Source organism: Rhodnius prolixus, unplaced genomic scaffold (genome assembly GCF_049639745.1).
Source record: "Rhodnius prolixus isolate KJV_2025 unplaced genomic scaffold, Rpr scaffold_12, whole genome shotgun sequence".
Classification (NCBI taxonomy): Eukaryota; Metazoa; Arthropoda; class Insecta; order Hemiptera; family Reduviidae; genus Rhodnius; species Rhodnius prolixus.
Genome location: NW_027411635.1, coordinates 6476189 through 6503993, shown reverse-complemented (window position 1 = coordinate 6503993; position 27805 = coordinate 6476189). Strand labels below are relative to the sequence as shown.

General features: G+C 35.7%; 1 protein-coding gene across 6 annotated transcripts in view; it reads right to left on the bottom strand.

Annotated features, from left to right (window-relative positions):
- The window catches only part of LOC141461980 (adenosylhomocysteinase-like 1), a 73128-nt gene that overhangs the window by 25001 nt on the left and 20322 nt on the right, over nucleotides 1-27805 (bottom strand). For 3 of the 6 annotated variants that reach the window (XM_074143496.1, XM_074143494.1, XM_074143497.1), the window contains 2 exons: nucleotides 8773-8817; nucleotides 6827-6917 (listed from right to left, as the gene is read on the bottom strand). In XM_074143496.1, the coding sequence (XP_073999597.1) occupies nucleotides 6827-6917; nucleotides 8773-8817 (136 nt within the window). Of the gene's footprint in view, nucleotides 1-6826; nucleotides 6918-8772; nucleotides 8818-18480; nucleotides 18500-27805 lie in introns of those variants that run through there. The other 3 variants (XM_074143495.1, XM_074143498.1, XM_074143499.1) reach the window with 2 other exon arrangements.

The following is a 27805-nucleotide window of genomic DNA, read 5'->3' as shown; positions in this document are numbered from 1 at the left end:
GGATCTCAATATGGTAACCCGTTTTAAGTATTTATGTGTAACATAGCAGGTATTAAAAATATATAATATTTACTTCTACTTCTGAGACTCAACAACAATAAATCAAATTTATAATTTATGTTTTATTGAGACATGGTCAGTCAGTGCACAGTTATGTTGCCACCATTTTTAAATATAATAATTACCATGTTTTTAAGAAAAAAGCTTCCCGTCAGAAATCAAAAGAGGAGAGTAGCTGGTCAGAAAAGACTTATACTCTGATTTCTAAGGCTTGCTGTAAGAATAGCTAATGTAAACCAAAAACCTGGTATGTGCCGCATATTTCAAGCCTACTTGGGTCTTAGAATTCTGTTACGAATGTTTTGAAATTTTATTGGCTCAAGTTTTGTTAAACTGCAAAATGGATTGCAAATTAATTATTTTAGGTGATTTCCAACGGGTCGCAACGGGTAATTAAATCAGTACACCAATGATGTTGCACTATTTGGTAATAGCAATTCATAGGGAAGGGATTGGCTATGCGGTTAGTGTATTGTATTCCCACGCCGAGATCTTAGGTTCGAATCCAGCTGCTGGCCTTTAGATTCTTCTCTCCCAAGGAGCTTCTTACAGCTCACTGTACGGCGATGGACGGTGAGCTGTAACGAGAGAACGCTGTCCGGAGGCTGGCAGTGCACTGAAAATAGCTCCGGGTACCAATAACCTTAGATGTTAACGCGTCTTAAATCATTTAAAAAAAAAATCATATTGCGCCAAAAAAAACTCGTGATAAAACCTGTAGTTGTAAAGGTAGAAAGGTTTATCCATGTGATGGAATGTCACAGTTTGGTGGTGTTGAACGGGCTACGCACTTTAGTTACATAAATAAGTATTGCAGACTTGGTCTGGGGTTACCCGTATTCATTTCTGAAATAATTTACTTAAATGTATAAGTAATATAAGTAAGAAATAGTTTACTTAAATGTAATGTTAAATGGATTGGAATGTCCTGATCGCTTAGGTTTAGAATTAACTTTGTTTTCACATCGCACAGAGTTATTTCTACCTTATTGCAAAACACCACGGAAAAGTTTAGGAAATAAGTGTCATCTCGCAGGATTTCCGTGTTTGTCCAATTCCAATTCAGTTAGTTAAAAGTTTTGATAAATTATAATAGCCCTATTGCCGACGATTAATGATTGAAAACTTTGTAAATGCAATAAGTTGATGTGCGGACGAGTCTAAAAGTTGATAATTCATTCAATACGTATAACCAGAATCTTATTAGGTACCACACTTATTGTCGTCAAACAAAACGTGATCTGCGGGCTAAGTTACAGGAAATTTAGAAGAGTGGGCTACTCAGATATTACATTCCAGTCGTATCAAGTTATCCGTAGGAACTATAAATCATTCATTAAAAATTGCAAGGAACTTTTTAAAAGAAACTGCTGGACACTTTATGGTCCGTGAAGAATTCTAAGGAATTTTGGACTGCATTCTGTACTTGTAGGATAGGTGATCGAAATAAAATGTTTGTCTAAGGTGCAACGGGTTTCGAACTATTCCTAAGAAACAAACATCCACCGAGATGTACTTTTCCATATGATATTGAATTCACACTTTATTAACCAGATAGTTACATCGCTTCTGATGAACTACCATCTGTATTTAGTTAAGCTAAAGCAGGTTAAGCCCTTGGTGTGGGTAACTGGTGTTGTGAATTTTATTAGAATTTTGCTTCTATGCGCTCAATTTATTTAATCCTGATATGTCAGGTGAATGTTTCTCCTAACATGATCGTCTATTGAAATGTTAATGCTGTTTAAGAAAGCCAAAATATTTACAGGCATCTTGACTGAGTCGTCAACAACTCCAAAAAAAAAACAGTGTTTATCAAATTAGATGGTCAAATAAAAAGGAATTAAGATGTTGCTATAAGAATTCTGTACACTCAGTTGAATGTACAGAGATGTGTATCTTATCCAACCTCAGGGAGTTAGAAACACTTGAACAAATATTACTAGTCAGTCATATATTCAAAACACTTGCGCGCTGTTTACTAAGAAAAATATGGCACCGGTCTAGAATCTGTATTATGTATAAAAGATTTTCAACAATTAAATAATAAATTACTGTAAGTAATTAATAGATTAATATCCACATTATTTAATATTAACGAACAGGGGACACAATAAAATTTAGTACAAGGAATTAGCGTTATCTTGCTAGATCTTGCTAGTTAAATGAAATAAAAAGGAACCTACTTATTGCGCCAATAAAAGCTGCTTTCGGTTTACATTTTTTAGAATTTTTATTTTAATTTTCGGAATACTTTATATATATAAATTATATTGTTGAAAAGAAAATAAATTTTTATTTTTGGTTAAAATACATTTACTGATTCTCTCGCAGTACGGGTTTCAACTTTGTAGGATTCACATCAGCTTTTGGTTAACCTATTATTTTTTTAACCTTAAACCATTTTGTTTTGTTTTGGCTTTTTTCGTTGTATTTTTCTATTTTTTCATTTACTTTTTGGATTAACCTTAAAACGTAAGCACACAAAATTTTTAGGGTTGAAACAAGCGAAATTTTCTTTCCTTTCAAAAGTTTTTATTTTATTCCGTTTTTCCTATTTTCTTTTAGTTTTCATAGTGTCACTATGGCTGACACTAGGGGGACGATATGGGATTGAATGTTGATTTGGCAAGGGGCATTGCGAAAAATGTAGTACGGATTACAAGTACAAAAATATTGAAATAAATGGTCAAAGTATACCGATGGCATATCATCAATCGGATTCGGGACCTTTCTATATGGTTGTAGAGAGTAATAAATAATAATGACAAAAAAGGGAATTTCCAGAATGCACCCGATGACAATTGGGAAACGTGTATGAAACTATCGATAGATTGCAAAGAATATTGATTTTATAAAAATTGATTTGTACAATGGGCTATCAGCAAACAAACTGATTAATCCTGTGATATTGAAAGATTAATGCTTACATTCAAAAGTATTTATTGTAAAGGAGGGCAATTATAAGGGGGTGTAGACTCAGAATTAATAGAATAAGAAATTAAAAAAGTTATAAAAGGTCCAGTAGGCATTAATTATGAAATATTAAATTTGAGGCGTTTGAAGCGTAGGGTAGCAGATAGAGAGACCAATGAAGTTAAATTCATGCCTTCTCAGTCAGTTCTAAATACAGTAACAGGTCAACAGATTTCTCAATACATATATATTATTATTATTATTTTTTTTTTTGTAAAGTACACACCTATATTCAGAGGGTCATACAATGCAAAAAACGTTTGAGGTACGGGCATGTTAAGACCAGTGCTTACACTTAAGGTAGTGTCAGATGTGAGAAATGTGGAGAGCTGCTGTTTGTAACAGTACAGTAACGAAATGTGTCAACTGTGGCAGCGCTAGCCATTCAGCCATAAAGCAACATTTATGTCCTCGCTTCCAAAAAAAAAATTATTAAACAATGGCAGAAAATAACCTGCCCTACTTGGAAGCTAGAAATTGTTATGAAAACATTTAACTACTTTTCAGCATTAGCAGGAAAAGAGATTCCTTCTGTTAATGACCTCACAAGAATTTCCACTTTTAAACAAAACACCATTTCCCCACAGAAAGTGATGTATGAAATAGAAAGTTTGCTTCAACGATAACTATGAGAACGACCACCAAGAGAAGATCATCGGCAAGATTTTCCAAATTTTGAACAAAAAGAAATTAAAAAAGCAAAATTATTTAGTCAAGATATGGGGAAAAAACGTACCAGGTAGTTTAATCCACCAAAACTTCTATAAACCTACAGAAACTCAGAAAATTATGAAAACAGATTTCTGATGACGATTTAGAAACTATGCTTACATAAGTACATTCAAATGGGATTAAATAAAAGATTTTTCATAGTATAAATAACTAGAATTTGTGGAGCAGTGTAAATATTTATTTATTCAAAAATGGATAGATTAACCATGTTATAATGGAATACCAAATCTACTATTACAAATAAAGGAAGTTTTGGGATCTGTTTGCATAAAAAGAATATCAATTTAGCTGTATTAAGCGAAACGTGGTTTAAGCCAAAAATTCTATAATAAAATTTAACGGTTATAACTTAGTGAGAAATGATAGAATAGAGGGGAAGGCGGGTAGGCTGTATTAATTAGCAACAAAGTCGGTTTTTAGAAAATAAAAAATTATTTAAAATAAATGAACTGATGGTCGTGGGAATTTCTATTCCATCTTTTCAAAATAACCCACCTCTATCAGTTATATCTGTTTATAATGGTCCAAAGAACAATGTTTCTAATGCAAATTGGGATAAGTTTATAAAGAGGATTCCTCCTCCCATCATTCTAGGAGGAGACTTTAATGTGCAAGAATCAAGTGTTTGGTTCTTCATTCACCGAGCCCAGAGGTCGCTCTTTATTGGAACTCATACATGATAGAAATTTGATCTACTTAAATACTGAGCTCCCAACCTTGGATAAAAATTTAAATCAAATAAATGATTCAGCGATTGCTATAATAACTATTTGCTCTCCTCAGCTGGTACCGTTATTTAATTGGTCTGATACTGAATGACAGCATGGGTTCTAACCACTTGCCGATTTTAATCGAATCTTATGACACAATAAGTTAACATTATAAGTAGAAAGAATAGGAGTTAAAAGCAGATTGGGTTTCGTTTCGAGAGAGTTTGTATGAAAATGTCTAACGTATTAATAACTATAAATATTTTATCTCAGCCCTAAATTTGGCTAATGAAAATTCTATTCCAAAATATAGGTTTCTTAATATACGTAAAAGTAAAATATGGTGGAATGACGAATATAAAGAGGCTAAACGAAAGAAAACCATTATTAAGACGACCCCTGTTATGAAAATTTTCTAGAATACAAAAAACAATTTGCGTTGATTAAATTAATCATTAAAAATGGTAAAAAAAACTCATTTTGTAATAAATTAAAAGTATAGCATTAGTGAGATATTGAGAGAATTAAAATCATTATCTGAACCAGAAAACAGTATGGTTCCACCAGTTCAAGGTGACTGGTGTTTCGATTGTATAAAAAAAAATGGCTCCCCCTTTTGCTAAGGACGAAATAGTTTTGGAAAATTACAAAGTGAATCACCACACATGTTAGTGCAATCTATCACAATGAATGAACTAAATAAAGCCATTAAACTCCATCCTAATACAGGCCTCAGGCACTATCCTACGATTGTAAGTCTTATGGCACACGCCAAAATTGTGTTATTAAATTTATACACTGAAATTTGGGCAAAAAGGGGAATCTCCAAGTGAGTGGAAAAAAGATGATTTTAGACATATAGTGATGGATGCCTGAAAATATAAAGATGTAAGAAACAAACTTTTAAGCACAGTGTACAAACATATGGTTGCCCCTTTCCATAGTTTTTTAGAATAATACTGGTGTGTTGATCGGGCAGATCAAACAGTATGCCGGTGTTTAATATGAAAGATGAGTAAATGAGACAGGTTTAAGTGCTTCGGGTTGTTTGGAGTGTCGGGGTGTGCCAAACCATCTTGTATGTAGTCTCTGTTCATAGTCTGGATGCATTCTTGACGCACAGATATTTGATTGTACTGTATGATAAAATGTCAATGCCAAAAACAAAAAATGTACAAATTAGATAAATAATTTTAGCCTACATCAATAAAACAATACGTTGTTCAGTAAAAAGCCTTGCCCACTTCTTTTAGCTTAAAGTAAAGGGTACGATAAGTCCAAGTGTACCCAAGTCGTCGTATGGCTTAGCCATCAGCAAACAAAAAGTTTATATAAATATTAACTTAAATAGTAAAATACGAGGTGTGGCTATTAAATAACGAGACTATTGCTGTAAAACATTTTATTTTAAATTTAAACATATTTAGTTATTATCACCTTCAATATACACCCCTCCCCAATCCCTACAACGCTCCATGCGAATTTACCATTGTTCGAAACAGTGCTGGAAGTCTTTTTCTGTCAGCTCCTGCATGACGCGTGCCGCTTTTTCTTTCACAGCTTCAACGGACTGAAATAGTGTTCCTTTTAATGCAAATTTGACTTTGGGTGACAGATAAAAGTCATATGGGGCCAGGTCAGGCGAATAAGGCAGATGGCCTAAAACTGGGATGTTGTACTTGGCTATAAACGTCTTGACAGAAAATGCAGTGTGAGCTGGCGCGTTGTCTTGATGGAGAACCCATGACTTGTTATTCTACAAATCCGGTCGTTTTTTCCTTACTCTTTCACGGAGTTGAGCAAGCACCTCACAGTAGTAATGTTGAGTAATTATAATCGATATTTTAATCCGTTTTGGACGTGGAAGGGCGACCTGGGTGGTCATCATCTCCGACGTCTTTTCGGCCATCTTGGAAACGCTTGAACCACTCAAAAACTCGCGCACGTGATAAACATTCATCGCCATAAACTTCTTTTAATAACAGATAAGTTTCAGTAGCGGTTTTACCAAGTTTCATGTGAAATTTCACGACAATTCGTTGCTCTGCTACGTACATGTGTAGTATCATGTTTTCGGCAAAACGAAACTAACACCTCTTACACAAACGGTCGGTTCCGGTCAGACAGATTTTTCTACAAACACGTGAGACGCTGCAATCAAAAGAGAAGGCTTTACGCTGCACAGCCGTCGGTCGTTAGGATTTGGCGCATGCATAGTTCTTCTGTAGCAGCAACAGTCTCGTTATTTAATAACCACACCTCGTATGTCTAATTATCGTTCACAAATTACAGTGTTTCATTTACAAATCATAGTTCTAATATAATATTTATAAATTAGAGATATTTACCTGAACTATATGAATCTGTTGAGGAGGCCGACAGAGATCTGCTCCTATATCGACTAGATTTCTTTAAGGCGCTGGTTGATTTGGTCTCCTGCTGAAAACATTCTAAGCATCAGTTCCATTTCATATAAATGAATACGCGTCTACTTAAAAGGAGTTTAATGTATAGGAAGGAAAAAGATGCATATATTGCAAGGAACCTTGGAACACCTACGTAGTTTATTGCTTTTTTTGGATGGAAAAGTCTGTTATTTTCTGAGTTTAGCGCCAGAAAAGACTGTCCCCAAAGCTGTAGTGCTTGTAGAGGGCAGAAGTTACCGACACAATGCAGGACAAGCACACTGCAGCCCAAATTCGATTATAAGGATTCTGTTGATACTATAAGGAATTAGAGAGTAACCGCCGAGGGCCGATCAGCAGTGGCCCATATTCACTATTAGACCCCCCTCCTCGGCTGAGTCTATTCAATATAAATTCACGAAAAAATGAAACATTACTTTTATTAGTATTTTATAACTATAAAAATACATTTTTAACAATCATTACATATTTAATAAAACAATACTTTTGAATTGTGTGCTTTACGAACAAAAGAAGCCTGAAAGACCAAAAATCTATTGCCGAATTCCAGGTTGTAGGTTTTTTTGTAGCCTTCTTTACTTGTTCTGTTCCGCTCGCCAGTTGTGATTATTGCTAGAGAATTTTGAGCTATGGCTACCGTCAGAAGTCCTTGGAGAGACTATCTCTAAGGGTCATATGATCTGAAAAATATTACCAAATGTTCTAACATCTTTCGCATATTGCTCTGCAGTATGTGTTTTATATGTTTTTTGAATGAAAGATAAATAATGGGCTTTGAGAAGCCCGAAACGTTATTGATACATAAAACAAAAAAGATTGAGAGTGAATAGGCTTTTGATAAAAAAAGGTTTTACTGCACAAATAATTAGAAAGTAACTCTTTTGGGATTTAGAATAGCCTCATTTCAGAGAAAATGGCAATTTTCCTGAGCTCTTATCATTCAGATATAAAGCACAAATTAAAATACCGAAGATTTCAACGAAATGATAACGGATTTAATTCCATATTTGGTAAGTAGCGGTTGGTAAAACTAAAGTTTAGAAAAAGATAAGCGCTAGTCCAGACTCCAGATAAATGATTTGCTTCTTTTAGTGAAGCAACAGTAGGCAAAAAAACACTTTAGTAAAACCGAAGCACTATTAAAATTTAAACAATCAAAAGTTTAAAAACTAACAACCCAATTTAAGGAAGAAATACCTCTAGTTTTTGTAAACTTTAGTGATATCGCTAAAATCTTGACTAGTTCCTAGTTTATTATATACGTTTAAAATGCGATAGCTAAAGAATTTTAATTGGAGCTGAACTTTGAAAAAAAAAAAAAAAAATAAGTATTTGGACATTAGAAGGAGAGTAATTCAAGAACCTACAGCTGGGAGAAGTATGAATTTGAAGATGTTGAAAACATTATGGGAGCAACTTCTAAAAACAATGTTCGTGCATTAGTGATAGGATTTCGCCGGTAATAGAGAGTTTCGGTACCATGGGGATCCAAAGTAGATGAACAAGGGTTGTGGCAGGTGCGAAAAAGAGATACTAAAAAAAGAAGATTTTATGAACCTAAAAGGACGCAAAATGGATATAAAGTGAAAAAGAACCAAAACAGTTCTTTGATTTGGATACTGTAGCGATCAACAAGTCTTGTAGAATTGCAATGATTGCGCACTTGCACCGGAGGTTACGAAATTGAAAAGGCTATAAAGTAGGGCACAACTGGAATTTGGCTGCTAAGTGTGAAGAAGAATTTTGGAATCCATTGTTTAGGCAAAGGTAGAGGATGGGAATAAAGATCCCCAAGGAATAAGCTTATAAACACATTAGTATGGGTATAGATTGGGCAAAACCCATGAAATTCTAGTAAATCTACTTACCAGTTTGCGCTGGCCCATGAATATAGGAGTCACACCATCTACACTCTGAAAAATTACAATTTTTAATTAATATTAAAACAACACTTAACAAATTATCATTTTTAAGGAAGGGAGCGCATCGACTGCAGCGGTCATTAGCGCCTACAAATATTGTTTTAAATTTCAGCTTGCCTTAATATTCATTCGGATCGAAATATATTTCTAATATATGCAACTGAGATAGAAAATTTAATAAATCTGGTGTCCTCTGTTAGTCTGCATGAAATTAATAATATATACAGTGGCTCACAGTCAAAATGATACACCAGGTTATTTGTTAACAATTGTTGAATAAGTAGATCAAAATTATATTTAATTGAAAAAAAATTATTCATTTCAATTAATAATCATCCTAGTAATATGTGCTTTGTGTGAAAACAAATAAAAATGAACTAATGATTTATTAATAAGAATAAACACATTTTTTTACAATTGACTAAACTCACAGTGAAAATGATACACCGTTCTTTGCCCCTATATGTGTGTATTTGTTTACTTTAAATTGTTTTCTCCTCTGGTTTATTTGTTTAAATTGTTTTCTAAACTCTTCTGGCGAAATCATTTGGTTCTCTTCAGAGACAATATCTGCCGTTTATTTGAACTTTTCCAGTAATGGGAGTACATACAACTCTTAAAGAACGTGAATTGGTCATTAAACATTTTAATGATGGGAAATCGCTGAACGAAATAGCCGAAATAATTTAAAAAAGCCATTCAACTATCCAGCATATAATGGAGAGGTACAAAAAAGAAAACCGCATTGCCAGGAAAAAAACTAAATCTACAAAAAAAAAATTAAATGATAGGGATGAGTCGTGGATCCTTGAGAGAAGTGAACAAAAAATCCATCCCTGAGTGCACCAAAAATAGCCGTAGAACTATCAAAACGTTTAGGTAAGTCAGTAAGTGCAGAAACAGTCCGACGTGTGCTAAGAAGAAACAAATTTCATGGAAGAGTAGCGCGAAAGAAACCTTTCAGCTAGGGTATAATTTACAAATGAATATTTATTAAAGGAGCCCGCGTTTTGTACTACTGTAATATAGTAAATTTAATATTTTCGGGTCCGATGGACGTTCCTATCTGTGGAGGAAACCAGGAGAAGAACTTGCCAAATCAAAATTTTCGCCCAACTGTGAAACATGGGGGTGGCAGTGTTATGGTGTTTTAGGGCTTTTTATTTATCTACTCAAGTGTATTAATTTCACTGGGAGCCACTGTAAGTATCTTTTTGTTGTGAGCAGCCTGAAATGTAAATTATATAATAGTGTATGATTTTTAATTTGAAGTTTTGATATGTACTTTATCTGTAATATATTACTTACTCTATTACTGATATAAATTCATATATGTGTATATAACTTTTACTTTATTAATTTTCTTTGATACAAATTTATGATTAGGTTATTTTTAGTTTTGTATGCTTTGTATTTTTTTTACATTTTTCTGTGTGTATTTAAACACAACTCCTTGCTTATGAGTTGTCTTGTAAAAGCAATAAACATTGGGCGCATTCAGCAGACAAGAGCGCTACGGAACTATTCGCTGAATGGCGCACTTTTAGCACCGCTCTCAGAACATGTTGTGGGAGCGGACGCCATCTTATGGAGTGGAAATTTTCTATGCTACTTCGACGGAGCGGTGATCGCTACTAGCAAAGTACGTGTATTTATCAAAACAAGTTTGAAATTTTTCCATTTTTTTTTTGGTAATTAAACGCAACTCTCCCAAAATTACCAAATAATTATCAAACCTTGTTTGTAACAGATGTAAAATTAATTTTTAGCCATTTTGTGTATGCTTGAGAACATCTAAAGCTCTTAACATTTGAATTTTCTTAAAAAAATCACTCGGAAAACGACTTATTTCCCTGATATTAAGAAAAATACTAGCTTTACTGCCTTGGCAATATTTTTAGTAGAAACGGGATGAAAAAATACATAAAAATAACCTATCGCGTGCTCTTCTTTCTCTTTGATAACAAGTTAAAAAGTTGAAATATGATTAATAAATACCAGATTTTGAAATGGCCTAGCACCTTTTAATTTAAAAGACGAGTTTTTTTTTATTTGACCGATTCCTCGCCAATCTTAATTCGAAAAAAGGTTATGTTTAGGTTACATTATTAGCAGAGCATTCAGAGAAATAAAGCGCTCCCTTTGGGAGCGATCTGGTAGCGCTCTTGTCTGCTGAATGCGCCCATTATTATTATTATTAAATTAAAATTCTTCAGAGCTAAGGTTACAGTATAAGAAGGTTACAAGAAACTGACATGGCATATCAGAAGCCTACTTAATGTTAACAATTTTCATTAATAAATCTGTTCGTTGAACTATACGGCACTTTAATTGCACTTTGATGTTTAAAGTTTGTCTTAATTGTACGAGTGAAAAAGTATTTATTGATGATACAGTTCATTTTTAGAGGGGCATGCTTAAAGTAGCAATTTCTGTAGAAGCCTCTAAAAAATTGATATATCTGTTACTATATAACTTTAGTAGCAGATTCGACGGAGTACTAAGCATGATTACACAAAATTTGAAACTTTTGTTAATACTTTCTGTCAGAGCAGAATGCAGAGAAGAAAAAGATAAGGTAAGGATAGAGTTAGTACAAGTTACAAGAAACACTCTAAGGCCGACCATATGAAAAACATTGTTTACGAGCAAAGGAATTATTAGCAAAGGTTCGAATCCTCCTTGTCTGACAATATCTTCTATTTTTTTTTTTTTTTTTTTAGGAGCCACTTTACAGTTCACTCGGTGAATCAGAATTTAAAGGATTACATTAAGAAAGTGTCTTTGTGTATTCACTTCAAATGTCAACAGATATATGAACCATTGATATCCTTAGGGTTGTTGACAGTCAAAAGCTGCATGTTACATTACAAGGCTTCCTTAATCAGTTAGCTGGTGCCGACTAGCGCTATGTACGTTTTCATACCTGTCACAATCATGGACAACACACAAATCAATAATTTTGCTAATAATTTCTTTTTTAAATTTAATTTTCTTGCTTTTTTTATTTTATTACTTTCTATGCCTGTAGTAACGAAGTACCCCCATTAGGTAGTGTCTAACCTGATATGAACTCTCCGTTGCTATCTTGGGTTTTAAAAAAACTACGAATATGTGATTTAGGTTTTCAGTACTAAATAATATCGTTGATTTTTATTTGTCACAGCTCGCGTGTTTTTCTAATTTCTAACCAATGTCGAATTTTCATTCAAAATAAAAAGCTGTTAAATGACGTAGAGAATTACGACTTTCACATTCGAGGGGCACTACTTATATTTTGAGCCTTGGCAACACTGAGTGTTGTCAGGCGCTATCTGACGTTTCGACTTGAAAGTTTGACATTTTTGACCATAACCTTCTTCAGAACGTTTTGTAATTTGAGCGCGATTTTTGTTGTTTACAGTCACTTGAAAATTGTGTCTCGGCGAAAAAATGGAATTAATTCGTGAAAATTTTCGTGCAATGATTTATTACGACTTTCGACGTGTATTATCAAGACAGGAGTGCATCGATCAACTTACTTCAACTTTTGGCGATAAAGCCCCATTCTTTGCCACTGTGAGAAACGCTGGTATAACGAATTCAATCGTGGTCGTCGTCCAAAATCAGTTGTTGTGTTAGAAAACATTGATGCTGTGCAAAAACTAATAATGCAAGATCGTCATGTGACATACTGTGAGATTGAGGCAACCTTAGGCCTTAGTTCCACCAGCATATATAAAATATTGCATGATCATTTAGCCGTGAAAAAGGTTTGTTCTCATTGGATCCTACATAATCTGACAAAATCTCAAAAAGATGCTCGTGTCGATTGGTGCAAACAAATGCTTAAGAAATACAATGACGGTGCTTCAAAAGACATGTATAAGTTTGTAACAGGTGACGAATCATGGATATATGCGTATGAGCCGGAAACTAAACAGCAGTCGACTGTATGGGTGTTTCAAGATGAACCAAATCCAACAAAAGTTGTTCGCGCTCGAAGCACTACGAAACAAATGGTCGCCTGTTTTTTCGGTAAAACTGGTCATGTGGCAACAGAGCCTTTAGAGGAACGTAGAACGGTCAATTCTGAATGGTACACGACCTTTTGTTTGCCGGAAGTCTTCGATGAAATAAGGAAAACAAACAAGCGCCGTCGGATCATTCTTCATAAAGACAATGCCAGCTGTCACACATCTCGTCTAACAACCCACTATTTGAGCACTCAAAAAATCGAATTAATGGGTCATCCGCCGTACAGTCCTGATTTGGCACCAAATGACTTCTTTTTGTTTCCGAACGTCAAGAATAAATTACGTGGACAACGATTTTCGTCGGCAGAAGAAGCTCTTGATGCATTCAAAAACCATGTTTTGGAGGTGTCTCAAGCGGAATGGAAAAAATGCTTTGGCAAGTGGTTCGAACGGATGCAGAAGTGTATAGATCATAAAGGAGAATACTTTGAAAAACAATAAAGTCATTTTCAATGACAAATTACTGTTTTTTTTATTATTAGGCTCAAAAAATAAATAGTGCTCCTCGTATAAAGCTGCCCCCAACCCACACTTTCATACTGAGTGTAGGGCATGGTGTGAACACATAGAGTGTTTGTTAATCAAAAGATTTTTTTGTAAAAATATTTTAATAAGGCTAATGAATAAGCGTTTAAGTTTTTAGTATTATTCCCTTGAATAGAATTATGAAACAAAAGGTTTACACTGAACACATATTTCCATTTAGGAATTGCATTAGCGAGAATTCGGTCAAAAAAAAAAGTAGCAACTCATTACGTCACGTTACTAAGTTACCAGTTACTACGTTGAAGATATTTTCATACCCTATAAAATTAGTGCTAATCACTAAATACTGTTGAAGGTCACCCTCTTTCTTGCCTTAAACATTCGAAAAGCTTATAATAAAAAAAAAAATAGTTAATGATACAATAACTTCTAAGTGCATACACGTGCACAATTGAAGAGCTTGGTGCAAAAAGGAGTTATCTACATTTTTTTTCAGAAAATGTGTTTAGTGGCGCCCCCTATTGTAAGAGGGTCGTTTGAAAAGTCCGTGCAAAAATAAAAACTACTTAATTTTTTGGGGTAAACCTTTTTTATTTTTCAACATATTCTCCTTTTAGGCTTATACACTTTGTCCAACGCTGCTCTAGTTTGTTGATCCCTTGCGAATAATAGGATTTGTCCAAGTCTGAAAAATAGCCATTCGTTTCTGCAATCACCTCCTCGTTTGAATAAAATCTTTTTCCCGCCAGCCATTTCTTCATATTGGGGAACAAATAGTAGTCCGAGGGAGCCAAGTCTGGAGAATAGGGGGGATGTGAAACGAGTTGGAACCCTATTTCCATTAATTTTGCGACCACAACTGCTGAGGTGTGAGCTGGTGCGTGGTCGTGATGGAAAAGGACTTTTTTGTGGGCCAAACGTGGGCGTTTCTCTTGCAGCTCGGTTTTCAAACGGTCCAATAACGATGAATAATATGCACCTGTAATAGTTTTACCCTTTTCCAGATAGTCAATGAGGATTATTCCTTGCGAATCCCAAAAGACAGTCGTCATAATCTTTCCGGCCGAAGGAACGGTCTTCGCCTTTTTTGGCGCAGATTCCCCCTTGGTAACCCATTGTTTAGATTGTTCTTTGGTCTCAGGAGTGTAGTGATGTATCCATGTTTCATCCACAGTGACGAAACGACGCTTAAAGTCCTGCGGATTCTTCTGGAACAGCTGCAAACCGTCCTTGCAACACTTCACAGATTTCGTTTTTGGTCAAGCGTGAGCAATCGCGGCACCCATCTTGCAGATAGCTTTGTCATGTCCAAATGTTGATGCAAAATATTATGTACCCGTTCATTCGAGATGCCCACAGCACTAGCAATCTCACGCACCTTCACTCTTCTGTCATCCATCACCAAATCATGGATTTTATCAATGATTTCTGGAGTAGTAACCTCAACAGGGCGTCCAGAACGTTCAGCGTCACTTGTGCCCATATGGCCACTCCGAAAATTTTGAATATTTTGATTATAAACTGTTCTAATCGAAGGTGCAGAGTCACCATAATGTTTATCAAGCTTCTCTTTAGTCTCCTGAGGCGTTTTGCCTTTCATAAAGTAGTGTTTAATCAACACACGAAATTCTTTTTCGTCCATTTTTTGAAAATCACTCGACTTCCTCGATTCAAATGAATGCCAAACACAAAGAAATAGACCGATCTGGCTGAAACTTGGTGTGTGTTCTTCCAAGAGATGCTACTAACTAAACATAACCTCGATACGCGCCAGTGGTGCTATCTCTCTGACTTTGCACGGACTTTTCAAACGACCCTCGTATGTTCAATTCTACATCTTTTGGTGCATAAACCGAGTCTTTATGCAGACTCGTTTATTATTACTTATTCTCTAACCTAGGTTAGATTTGGAGCAAAAATGAGTTTTCTACTGCAGATAACTTTCTTTTGCTCCAAACAGAAAAGATGACGCAATCAATCAAACAAAAATTTTTATATTAGGTTTATTTAATGTTTATATTAGGTAGACATTATTATTATTTTTTTTTAATGATTTAAGGCGCGTCAACATCTAAGGTTATTGGCGCCTGGAGCTTTTTTCAGTGCACTGCCGACCTCCAGACAGTGTTCTCTCGTTACAGACAACACTGTTCATCACCGGATAGTGAACTGTAAGAAGCTCCTAGGAAGAGAAGATCTAAGGGTCAGCAGTTGGATTTGAAGCCGGGACCTCCGCGTGGGAGTCCTGTACGCTGACCGCACAGCTCCGCATGGTAGATATTATTATTTTTCTTTTTGACAGGCATAATAATATATCGAACATTCGCTTCGACAAGACACAAAATGCCACTTAAAAGCTCAAAAACAAGAAATCTGTTGAAGTACTTAATATGTACTCAAGTTTTACTGAAAATTATGATTTTGGTGCAAAAAAAAGAGTTAGCTGCCAAATAACTTTTGCTTATAGCAAGCTTAAAAAATGCCCTAGAAAGTTCAAATTGAGCCCCAAATGACCCCCATCACAATATATTAACTAATCCTTACAGCAGACACAACATAAGGAATACATCTTAAAGCATATTTAGTTTTTTGTCCCTTGGTGATCCCCAGGACTGGTTCCGGGCCAATGAAAGGAGTACTAGTTCCGTTCCAGACCAACTGATCAGCTATTTCATTTCCCTTAATCCCCACATGACCCGGCACCCATTTCAGCCGAACTTTACTATGCCGAGTCAGTTGTTCTAGGGCCTTTTTACATTCGCAAACCAGGGAAGAGGTAGTTCTGAAGGAAGTTCTGAGCTCGTTACAAGATTGTCTACATAAAACGATATCTTAAGAATGTCCAAAGTTTCAAGAGATTACTTTAATCCGCTTCTTCAGACCATTTCAATGAAAACTTATCACTGCTCCAAACAGATACGGACGGCAACAAACATACTCGTCGATATCTGAATGCGACTAAGTCTCCCTGATCCTTTCTCCATAAAACAAAAGTCAAAATGTCTCGGTCATAAGAGTTTAGACTACACTACTACACTAATTTTTTTTTCAAATATCTAAAAATGCTATAATTCTTTAAAGACGAAACTTACACCAACAAAAGGGAATTCGTCATTGATATTATTACCTTTTTCCAAACAATTAAGAGATAAAGAATTCTTATCAGGCGTTGAGGTACAAAAAAACATGAAGTATTCTCATAAAATGTTTTCCTTTAACCTTTGAAAGTGTCAACAATAATTGAAACTATAGTTATCAATTGTATTTCCGTTACTGAATTAGTTGTAGTTACAATTATTTTTTTGTTTTGTTTTTTTAATGATTTAAGGCGTGTCAACATCTGAAGTTATTGGTGCCCGGAGCTTTTTTTATAGTGCACTGCCGAACTCCGGACAGTGTTCTCTCGATACAGACAACACTGACCATTATCGGACAGTGAGCTCTATAACTTACTAATTTAAAAAAAAAAATCAGAAATTAGTTTTGGCTATAGTTACGCGAATAACTAACCAACTAATTCCACTAAATAACTAACAATTCATCAAACAGCATTCACTAATCGCACCTAGTGATTATTGATTAATTATTTCGAAGAATTCATTTGTTAGCGTTATCTTTTGTCCTACTTTAATAGAATAAAAGATAACAAAATTTATTCATTTTTCGTTATTTGTACACTACTAAATTATCTTTAGTTCACTAATCGGTCCTTTTCGAATTAATCATGAGTTTTACTTACAGTTAAAAGTTTTTACTTTAAACCGTCATTGCAACTTATAAAAGTGATTAAAACATTTCCGTACGACTAAAGTAAAACTTAAGTAAGACTTAGTAAGAGTAAAATACGATAGTTAGACTTTTAGTTATTAGTTATACTTTGCGCAACTAATCAATAATAACTAATAGTTATATTAATATTATTATAGTTACACATTCATTTAGTGAACAATTAGTTAATTAATGTTTTAACACTTACTGAGATTGATGTCATATTTGAACCTCTTAGAAAATTTCGTTTCCCTGTTGGCTAACTCAATTTTTTGAAAACGGTAAAAAAAAAGTGTATGCCATTTTCTTTGTTGTTTTTTTTTCGAACTCCGGGGCCTAAAGCGTGTATTTACGGAGAAAACTCAATTTTTAACAAGACGATCGCAACACTTCTTACAAGGGGCAAGTTGTTGATGAATCTAGAGTTAAGTGTCTAAAGATTGGTTTGCCAGTTAGAAGAGGCGGGTCATATCTATGCTTTCTCAAGGAAAATGTTTCAATTAAAAGTGATAGGCTATTTATTTTTTATTTATTTATTTTATTTTGTTAATGATTTAAAGCACGTCAACATCTGAGGTTGTTAAGAGCTGTATGAAGCTCCTAGAAAGAGAAAATCTAAGGAACAGCAGCTGGATTTGAACCCGAATCCTCCGCGTGGGAGTCCAGTTTGCTAACCGTAGAGCTAATCCCCTTCCCTGATAGACCAGGTACATAAGGTATTTAAACAAAATCTCAGCACGTATTTTTGAAAAAATTGAGAAAGACTAAAAAATCCATTCAGAAAAATAGCGCATGCATTTAATGTATTCGGCCACAAACTTGGTCGGAAGCGACAATAGTATGAAGCAAACGGAACAGAGTTTCAGCGAGTTTTTTAGTTAGACAAAAGCATATTCAAGCGTGTAAAAACATGTCTAACTACATGCCGTTTCAAGTGATTGCGCGCGTGGGTATGTGTATTACACAAGTCGTGAACACAATATGACCTTGTAGTTTAACTAGTTTAATTATTTAAATGCAACATATAAAAGGATGTCACTAGGCCAAGCCAGTTAAGTGGTTTAGAGGTGTGCACTGACTAGCTAAGGTATATATCAATTAGAACTAACAGTTCAGTCAAATTTAGCAGGCAATACTCGTACGACTTTGTTCTTTACTGTAATTTTTTGAGGCGAATTTGGAGAATTAGTAACAGTTAAAGGACTGTACTTCCCTATTTTCGATATTATTATTTAATTTTTTGAAGCTGTAAAATTTTAAGTAATTGAACAAGTTGAAATTCCGCGATTAAAAGAAATGTATACGGATTTTTGAGAAAGTTAAAAAAAAGTAAAAGCAACTTTGTAAAAGCAACCTAAAACATGTATTTACTAATTCTACTTACAAGGGGCAAGTTGTAGAATGAATCTAGAGTTTAGTGTCCAGAGATTGGTTGTCAAGTTTGAAGAGGCGGGTCCATATATCCATGCTTCCTCAATCTGGCTAGTTAGTATATATTGCATAGCCTATATGAGTCCCCTATAATTTGGACGTATTCCTCTAGAATTTATTTCTAAATTAATGCTTTTGCAAAAAAAAAAAATAATAATAACTTCTGTACTAATAAAAACTAGCAGGAGGTTAAATTAATATAATAATGACATGGACTTTCTTTTACTGATTCTCAAGGTTATAAACTTCGTTCAAATGCGGAATATTTGACCCATATTAATTTTCACCATCATTATTGTTTGTGTAAAATCGAACATTACACGGAATTATAACCTTACAGAGAAACCTTCCTCCTAATAAATACGAAGTTTACTAAGAAATCTACAAGTCCTTTTTTGTGAAAGTAAACAATCCATTGAACAAATTTCCCCTGAGGGAATCTATTTTAATCTCCAATTAAAAAATACATTTAACCCCCTTTATACAACAAAAGATAGGATTGTACCATATACAGATAAATCTAGAGGGAATCTACCCAACTCGTATTTTCTTTTTTTAACTCCTGCTGATCTGGTCCGGGAAGATAAAAAGCAAATTGCAGTGCTCTCCATGCCAGAGGGGGACTTCCTCCCTGCGACTTTGGATTTCTGTAGGAATTATGGGATTTGGATACAACCAATGGAGGAGGCTTGTGCTTCGGCTGTCGAGTTGCCAATAAACGCCATTTCTGTGTTTTCGGATGATTCATTGATGGATAGGGCAGGTGCTGGCCTCTGCATCTGGGGGACCCCAGTTTGGGCTCAGATGGGAACGCACCAGCCTTGTTCATGGTTAATTATGCATCTGTTTTTCAGGCGGAGTTCGCTGCCAATGAGATGGCAGCTACCTTACTCCGCTGGAAAGGATTTGCCGGTGCTGATATTAGGTTCTTAACGGATAGCCAGGCTGCAATTAAAGCTCTGGATTCGCCTAGCAAGAACCAAATTTCGGTCAATTCTTGGTCATGCTGCTCTTGCCACTTTGAATACTGTTTCGGTTGCTTGATCCCCTGGTCATTTCGGGATTCCGGGTAACGGACTTGCTGATGAAACAGCAAAGGAAGGAGCTGCGTTGATAACAATGACTCCACAGCCCATTATCCCTGTATCCTATCGACGTTGTAGAACAGAAGTGGAGCAGTGGATTTTGAAGTAACATCGGAAAACGGTGGAGATCCCGAGTTGATTGCCGTCAGGCTAAGGAAATTCTTGGCCTGCAGAAAACGGCTATGGTTGGCTTCAGCAGGTCCAGGATCCGTCAGTTGGTTCAGATGTTGAGAGGATCCATCTTTTCAAATGCGGGCCTTACCCAGTCACCAGTTTGAGCTGGCTGTGGCGAGTCCAATGAGACTGTGCGGCACTTTGTGGAGGTGTGTCCCGTTTATTCTAAAACTAGATTTCTCGTTCTTCGGCAGGTTAAATGTTTCCCTACCGGAGATTGTGGCATCTGGGTAATCTTTACCAGAACTTTCTAGGTTTATTCAGTGCACTGTAGCGATTGAGTCGCCATGCTCCCTACTTAGTTTATTGTACTGCTATCCGGAAACTCATAGATGGATTTATAGGTCTTGAAGCCCCGGTGTCTCTCATGAGATGAGGGGTGGTCGGAGAACAATGGGCATTTTGGATTGCCTGCGTTCCTTCCCCTTTTTGGTAGAACCGCCCTTTTAATACAATCCACAATCTAATCGAATTTTTGGATTTCTTGTCCTAATATAAGTTGTAGATATTTGTTTCTAATCACTACATGAAGTTCAAATGGAATCGCAAAAGCCGCTTTAAAAGAAATCTTAAGTTGCATTACAAATTTTCAAGTTAAGTGCCACTTTTAGTCAGCCCATTTTCTTCAAAAACGGAAATTTAGTTCCTCATTTTATTCTTATCAATATTAATACAGGTGGTAAGGCAGTACAATAAACAGTAATGGCACGTTAGAGGAAAGCCTAATCACCCCTATCGTATTTACCCTGGAAAAGATTTTTTCAGGATATTGAATGTTATTTAGATTGCTCTATTAAAAAATTGAAAATATTTTTAAAATAAAAACTTTACAAAAAAGTATCACTAATAGTGAGATATCTCACCAACATGTTCTCATCCAGCAATTAATGACCATGGTAGAAGCGATTTCCATGTTCCAAGAAGTTCCGTTAGAGCAGTTTTGCTGATGTAAAATTGGAGAATCATGTCGGCCGGCTACAATCTACCCAAATAAATTAAGCACGCTACGCTACTGCTGGTCAATGGAGAAACCGGTAACTTCTCAGAGGTTTTAAATTAATTCTATTTTTTATACTTTTATCACTTTGTTTCCTCTTTTTCTATTCTAAATTCTGAAAACTACCCAAATGGCCATCTCTTGTTGGCATTTATACATGAGATATACAGCGACTACTGGTAATTAATATTATCATTCTCTTTTCCTTAACAATTTTTTAAGTGAGTCAACCTGATTTTTATAACCACATATTTCCTAAGTTATTCTCAGATTAACCAATAATTTTCTACCAGTATAAACTTTACCTCTTCGGGAATCCCGTTTGATTCACAAGGTTAGCAACACACAGTATACGAGGTGTGGTGGCTATCAAATAACGAGACTGATGCTGCTACAAAAGAACTATGCATGCGCCAAATCCTAACGACAGACAGCTATGCAGCGTAAAGCCTTCTCTTTCTATTGCAGCGTCTCACGTGCTTGTTTGTCTGACCGGAACCGTCGTTTGTGTATGAGGTGTTAGTTTCGTTTTGCCGAAAACATGATACTACACATTGTAGTAGAGCGAACGAATTGTCGTGAAATTTCACAATGAAACTGGGTAAAACCGCTGCTGAAACTTATCTTTTATTAAAAGAAGTTTATGGCGATGAATGTTAATCACTTGCGCAAGTTTTTGAGTGGTTCAAGCGTTTCTAAGATGGCCGAGAAGACGTCGGAGATGATGACCGCCCGGGTCGCCCTTCCACGTCCAAAACGGGTGAAAATATCGATTACAAATTAATCAACATTACTGCCGTGAGGTGCTTGCTCAACTCCGTGAAAGAGTAAGGAAAAAGCGACCCGATTTGTGGCTCACACTGCATTGTCTGTAAAGACGTTTCTAGCCAAGTACGTACAACATCCCAGTTTTAGGCCATCCGCCCTTATTCGCCTGTCCTGGCCCCCGTGTGACTTTTATCTGTCACCCAAAGTCAAATTTGCATTAAAAGGAACACGATTTCAGTCCGTTGAAGCTGTGAAAGAAAAAGCGGCACGCGTCATGCAGGAGCTCACAGAAAAAAGACTTCCAGCACTGTTTCGAACAATGGTAAATTCGCATGGAACGTTGTAGGGATAGGGGAGGGGTGTATATTGAAGGTGATAATAACTAAATATGTATAAATTTATAATAAAATGTTTTACAGCAATGGTCTCGTTATTTATTAGCCACAACTCGTACTGTGCCTTCCCCTTTTTGAGTCTAATAGTTCTAAGAAAAAACTTAAAAACAATTTAAAAAAAAAAAAACAAATTTTTAATTAAAACCCGATTTAATTAAACATTTTTAATTTGTTACTTTTATCGGCGATAACAAATTAATTTATAACATTTTGGAGTCTGGCTCCTAGTAGCGCTAATGAAGGTATCGTTCTGCGTTAAACTCTTTAATTTAATTTATTTGTTGTGATCAGATTGTCTTTAAAAATTGACAGCGCAATTAACTAAGGTGATTTCCTTAAATTACTGAAATTTCAAGTCTTCATTTGCAGTTGACGCGAAGTAATTAAGAAAAAGTAAATAACTTAGTAATAACTGTTCGTTGAAACGGTGTGGTTTTAGAAGCAAACTTAGAGGGTGAATAAGTTTTCAGTTTAAGGTGTCAGTTTTGGTTATATTTTAGTTAAGTATACTGTGCTATATTTTAACAATAACGAAATTAAGAAAAATTTGAGTGAAACTAGAGAAAAAATAAAATGTACGCTGGAAAAATCTATTTCCTTTATGGGAGGATAAGATAAAACAATTCACTGATATAAAATTTGAAGTGTAAGGAACCACTTTGGTTAAATTTAAGTCCAACTAAATAGGCAACTACGATTAAATATTATCTACAACTACAATGTGCCAAATACTGAAAATGAGATCGTTACCAATAAGGTTAAGTTTTGTGCCGCAGCCGAAGTAATAATAACTGACCAGAACATCAATAACTGTTTCAGACTGTGGTCGCGAAAACGTGGCCAATATTTGTTTTATTGAATATTAATTGTATAATCGTATAAAACCAAAATATATTTAATAAGTAAGGATTATTACAAGAAATGAATTTGCAAAGAAACCTTGATCATACCAAGGATTTTAATGAAGAAGGAAGAAGAATTTTAGTTTGCATTATATTAAAATGAAAAAATCTGGATAGTAGAGCGACTTATAGAAGGAGGGTATTTGGATTTAGGGGTCAACATTACAGACTGGATGAGACCGAACTGCTGTTAAGCGGAGGTGAAGTTGATCATTCGTCTATAATTAGGCAGGGTGAGGAGCAAGCTAAGAAAAAAGAAAAGAAATGGTTGTTATCAAGGAAGATACGAAAGATATGGGTATAAGAATAGGGGAGGACATTTTATAGGGTAAAGTCGGGTGAGATGGCCAATCGGAAGAGATGGCCAACAGCCGAAATTTAACCGAAATGTCGTCCAAAGGCGCTGCGTGACCTCTCCAGTGATGAACCTTCATGTCTGACTACAGTGAGTTCATTTTGGTCTGTGTCAAAGCGTTATTAATTAACTCAGAGAATAAAAACATTATCGTCTCAACAAAAAATTTTATGATAGTTACATACTGCGTGCTGCAGCGAATGTATGTGTCGAAATTTTAGTGTTGTTTTTTACATATTAGGAAAGTACAGTATACATTAATGAATCCTAACTTCTAAAACTGTCAAAAAGTACGCGTTGAGTTATGTTTATCATGTTGGCCATCTCTCTCTAGCATTCGGGACAGATGGCCATCAAACAGTACGGATAGATGGCCAATTATTATTACTTTTTTTTTCTGTTACAGTTTGGCTCAGTTTCCAATTCACTGCAGAAAAATGCTAGCTCAGCATAAAAGACAGAACACTAACCGCGGAAATTATACTGAAGAAAATTTGAGATCGTATTAACCCCACACCCAAACTGTCGTCTCTGCAAGAAAACGAGCCAAGTCTGTTGCCACTTTATTAACTTCACCCGAGCACATTGCTATTGTGAAAAACAGAGTTGCAAAGAAATCCAAACCAACAAGAAATACCATCCCCAAAGAGACAATTCTGATTGTCCGAAAAAGAAAATGCTCACCTTCCCCCAAGTTCCGATGAAGGGGACGAAACAGGAATCGAATTTGAAGAGGAAAGTGATGCCATTTCAGAAATCGATGAAACTGAATGTACAGGATATGGGGAAAGCTACAACAAGACCAGAAAAAAAAGATGGGTTGGAATGCATAATATGCCGGAAGAGGTTCCACGAAAATTGCTCTTCTTTTGCATACGCTTGCCAAAATTGTAGTAAAAGCGCATTTAAAAAGAAGATTAAGTAAATATTAAGTAACCATTCATTTCTTTCTGTTATTTTTAAGTTTTACTAGTGCAATTTCATTTACAATATGTGGCCATCTCTCCCAAGTTACCCTATACTCTGCATTTTGCTGATGACCAAGTGGTAGCAGCTTCCGAGGAAGAACATCTTAGTTACATGCTGAGGAAGTTAGAGGAGAAATATTCTAAATAGGGCCTAGAAATTATCAAAGAGAAAACAGAATACTTGGCCTTTAATACTCCTACAATTTCTCTTCCTTTAGAAAATAGGGCCCTTGTTCAGGGTGCTCTCTTTAAGTATTTGGGAGTGTATATCAGTGGAAAGGGAACGCTTGAAGGCTATATAAATGAAAAGATACAAAAAAGGAAGAACGTGATTGGCATGCCAGAACCCCGTGCAGTGGAGTCCAGACATTTCATTGGAAACCAAAAAAAGGATTTTCCCTCCTTTATGGCTCAGAAGTGTGAGTGGTTGGGACCGAGAGAAGCACAAAGGCTGCAAGCTTTAGATATGGATTTTTTTTTTTTTAGGAGAAGTTGTCGCGTTTTGAGGACTCAGCGGGTGACAAATTCGACCATACGAGACATCGTTAAGGTCGGCACAAGCATAGTGCACACCGTTGAGACCAAACAGATGCAATCAGAAGAATGGGGCAAGAGAGATGGCCGAAGAAGCTTTTCGATTATGTCCCGAAGGAGAGACGGAGAAGAGGCCGCCCAAGAAAGAGTTGATTGCAGGAAGTGGAGGAGGCAATGGCAGCGAGAGGCCTAGCAGAAGGAGATTGGGATGATAGAGAGTACTGACGATCCATTTTGCTGGGTTCGGCATATGACCCAAGGTTGTTAAAAGCCGAAAAACAAAAGCAAAAAATCAAACAAAGAATTGGGCAGTCTTGATTTCGTCCCACATCCCCTTTATCAGTTAAATCACTTCCTTTCTCACAGCCTTCCGGATAACACAATCTTCAATATGAATCACAACCTACGTACATGTACCATTAGTTCCTTGTAGAATTCCCATATCAACCGCTAAAGCTTCCAAACGAATAAATTTTAACAGGAAAGAATTCCTTGCGAATCCCAAAAGACAGTCGCCATAATCTTTCCAGCCGAAGGAACGGTCTTCGCCTTTTTTGGCGCAGATTCCCCCTTGGTAACCCATTGTTTAGATTGTTCTTTGGTCTCAGGAGTGTAGTGATGTATCAATGTTTCATCCACAGTGACGAAACGACGCTTAAAGTCCTGCGGATTCTTCTGGAACAGCTGCAAACCGTCCTTGCAACACTTCACACGATTTCGTTTTTGGACAAGCGTGAGCAATCGCGGCACCCATCTTGCGGATAGCTTTGTCATGTCCAAATGTTGATGCAAAATATTATGTACCCGTTCATTCGAGATGCCCACAGCACTAGCAATCTCACGCACCTTCACTCTTCTGTCATCCATCACCATATCATGGATTTTATCAATGATTTCTGGAGTAGTAACCTCAACAGGGCGTCCAGAACGTTCAGCGTCACTTGTGCCCATATGGCCACTCCGAAAATTTTGAAACCACTTATAAACTGTTCTAATCGAAGGTGCAGAGCCACCATAATGTTTATCAAGCTTCTCTTTAGTCTCCTCAGGCGTTTTGCCTTTCATAAAGTAGTGTTTAATCAACACACGAAATTCTTTTTCGTCCATTTTTTGAAAATCACTCGACTTCCTCGATTCAAACGAATGCCAAACACAAAGAAATAGTCCGATCTGGCTGAAACTTGGTGTGTGTTCTTCTAAGAGATGCTACTAACTAAACATAACCTCGATACGCGCCAGTGGTGCTATCTCTCTGACTTTGCACGGACTTATACGACCCTCGTATAATTATTTTTTTGTCAAAGAAAAATTGAAAGTTAATATGACGATTTTACAGCGCCGTGACTTCTGGAATATTCGAAATAATAAGGAAATCGTTTAGAGCTTTTAAATGATGACCGAACGATGTGAAACTCAAGATCCTCATCACATCATTTGGCTGGGAGTAACTTGATCACCCTCTCGATCTAGCGCCCAGTGGACTACCACCTGTTTCTGCATTTGAACATGCATCTGGGTGAATAACGATGATGAGATCAAAACGACCGTGTTGCAGTGGTTGTCAAATCATGTGGCAGTCTTTTATGAGGATGAGTTTCAAAAGCTGGTTGTACGATACAATAAGTGCCTTAATATTAGTGGCAATTATGGTAAAGAAAAGTAGATTAAGTTACCAGGCTTTCATGTAAAAATAAATTTTGTTAAGAAAAGTATACTTGTTTTTCTTTTATTTCAAAGCGGTAATTTCTTAAAATACACGCCTCGTACTTTCATCCCAAGATCAATAAAGGGTTACAGGGTGTTAAGTTTGGGCTTGGAGATAGCTATAGTTAATTTAGGCATAGTAATTTCAAAGAATATATCTACTACATCTCTCAACTAAGCTATGGACTAATGAGAATCTTACGTAATATTAAACTTTTGTAACTTCTTACTAGGTTAAAAAAACATTTTTGAAAAAAAGCTGTGCCTCACAGTTAGAAAAAGACGTAGATGTAGCCTATTATCACATTCATAATCTTTTCGTATGTCTAAAAAAACCTGAGTATACATTTAAAAAAGATTCAAGTACACCAAAAGAAGTTAGAAACACTCCCGATCTCACCAATAGAGTCTCTAAGAGGTCTGTTGTAGAACATATGGGTTCGCTAAAGGTATTAACTATTAACTTGTAAACTTTGTCTTCTCTTCTGGATAAAAAAAAAACTCACGCATTTGGCAACCAAAGAAGATTTTAAAGGAGTTACGTGAAGAATATCTTTTTACAATTTCTTCATATTTCAAAGTTCTGTATCTCCTGTTCTATTAGTGTAACTTCTGCATTTACCTCTAAAATTGTGCATAATTGCAGCTATCTAGCAGTATTTTTGAAGGAGATATAAGGTGATAAAGATTGGTAGTTTTACATTTCCATCATATTTCAAACTGCTGTATCTCCTGTTCTATTAGTGTAATTTGTGCAGAAATATATACAATTATAGATCTCGTTTACCTCTATAATTGTGCATAATTGCAGCTTTCTAGCAGTGTTTTTGGAGGAGATATAAGGTGATAAAGTTTGGGAGCTTTACATTTCCTTCATATTTCAAACAGCTGTATCTCCTGTTCTATTAGTGTAATTTGTGCAGAAATATATACAATTATAGATCTCGTTTACCTCTATAATTGTGCATAATTGACGCTTTCTAGCAGTGTTTTTGGAGGAGATATAAGGTGATAAAGTTTGGGAGCTTTACATTTCCTTCATATTTCAAACTGCTGTATCTCCTGTTGTAATAGTGTAATTTCTGCGGAACTACATACAATTATAGATCTCGTTTACCTCTACAATTGTGCATAATTGCAGATTTCTAGCAGTATTTTTGAAGGAGATATAAGGTGATAAAGATTGGTAGTTTTACATTTCCATCATATTTCAAACTGCTGTATCTCCTGTTCTATTAGTGTAATTTGTGCAGAAATATATACAATTATAGATCTCGTTTACCTCTATAATTGTGCATAATTGCAGCTTTCTAGCAGTGTTTTTGGAGGAGATATAAGGTGATAAAGTTTGGGAGCTTTACATTTCCTTCATATTTCAAACAGCTGTATCTCCTGT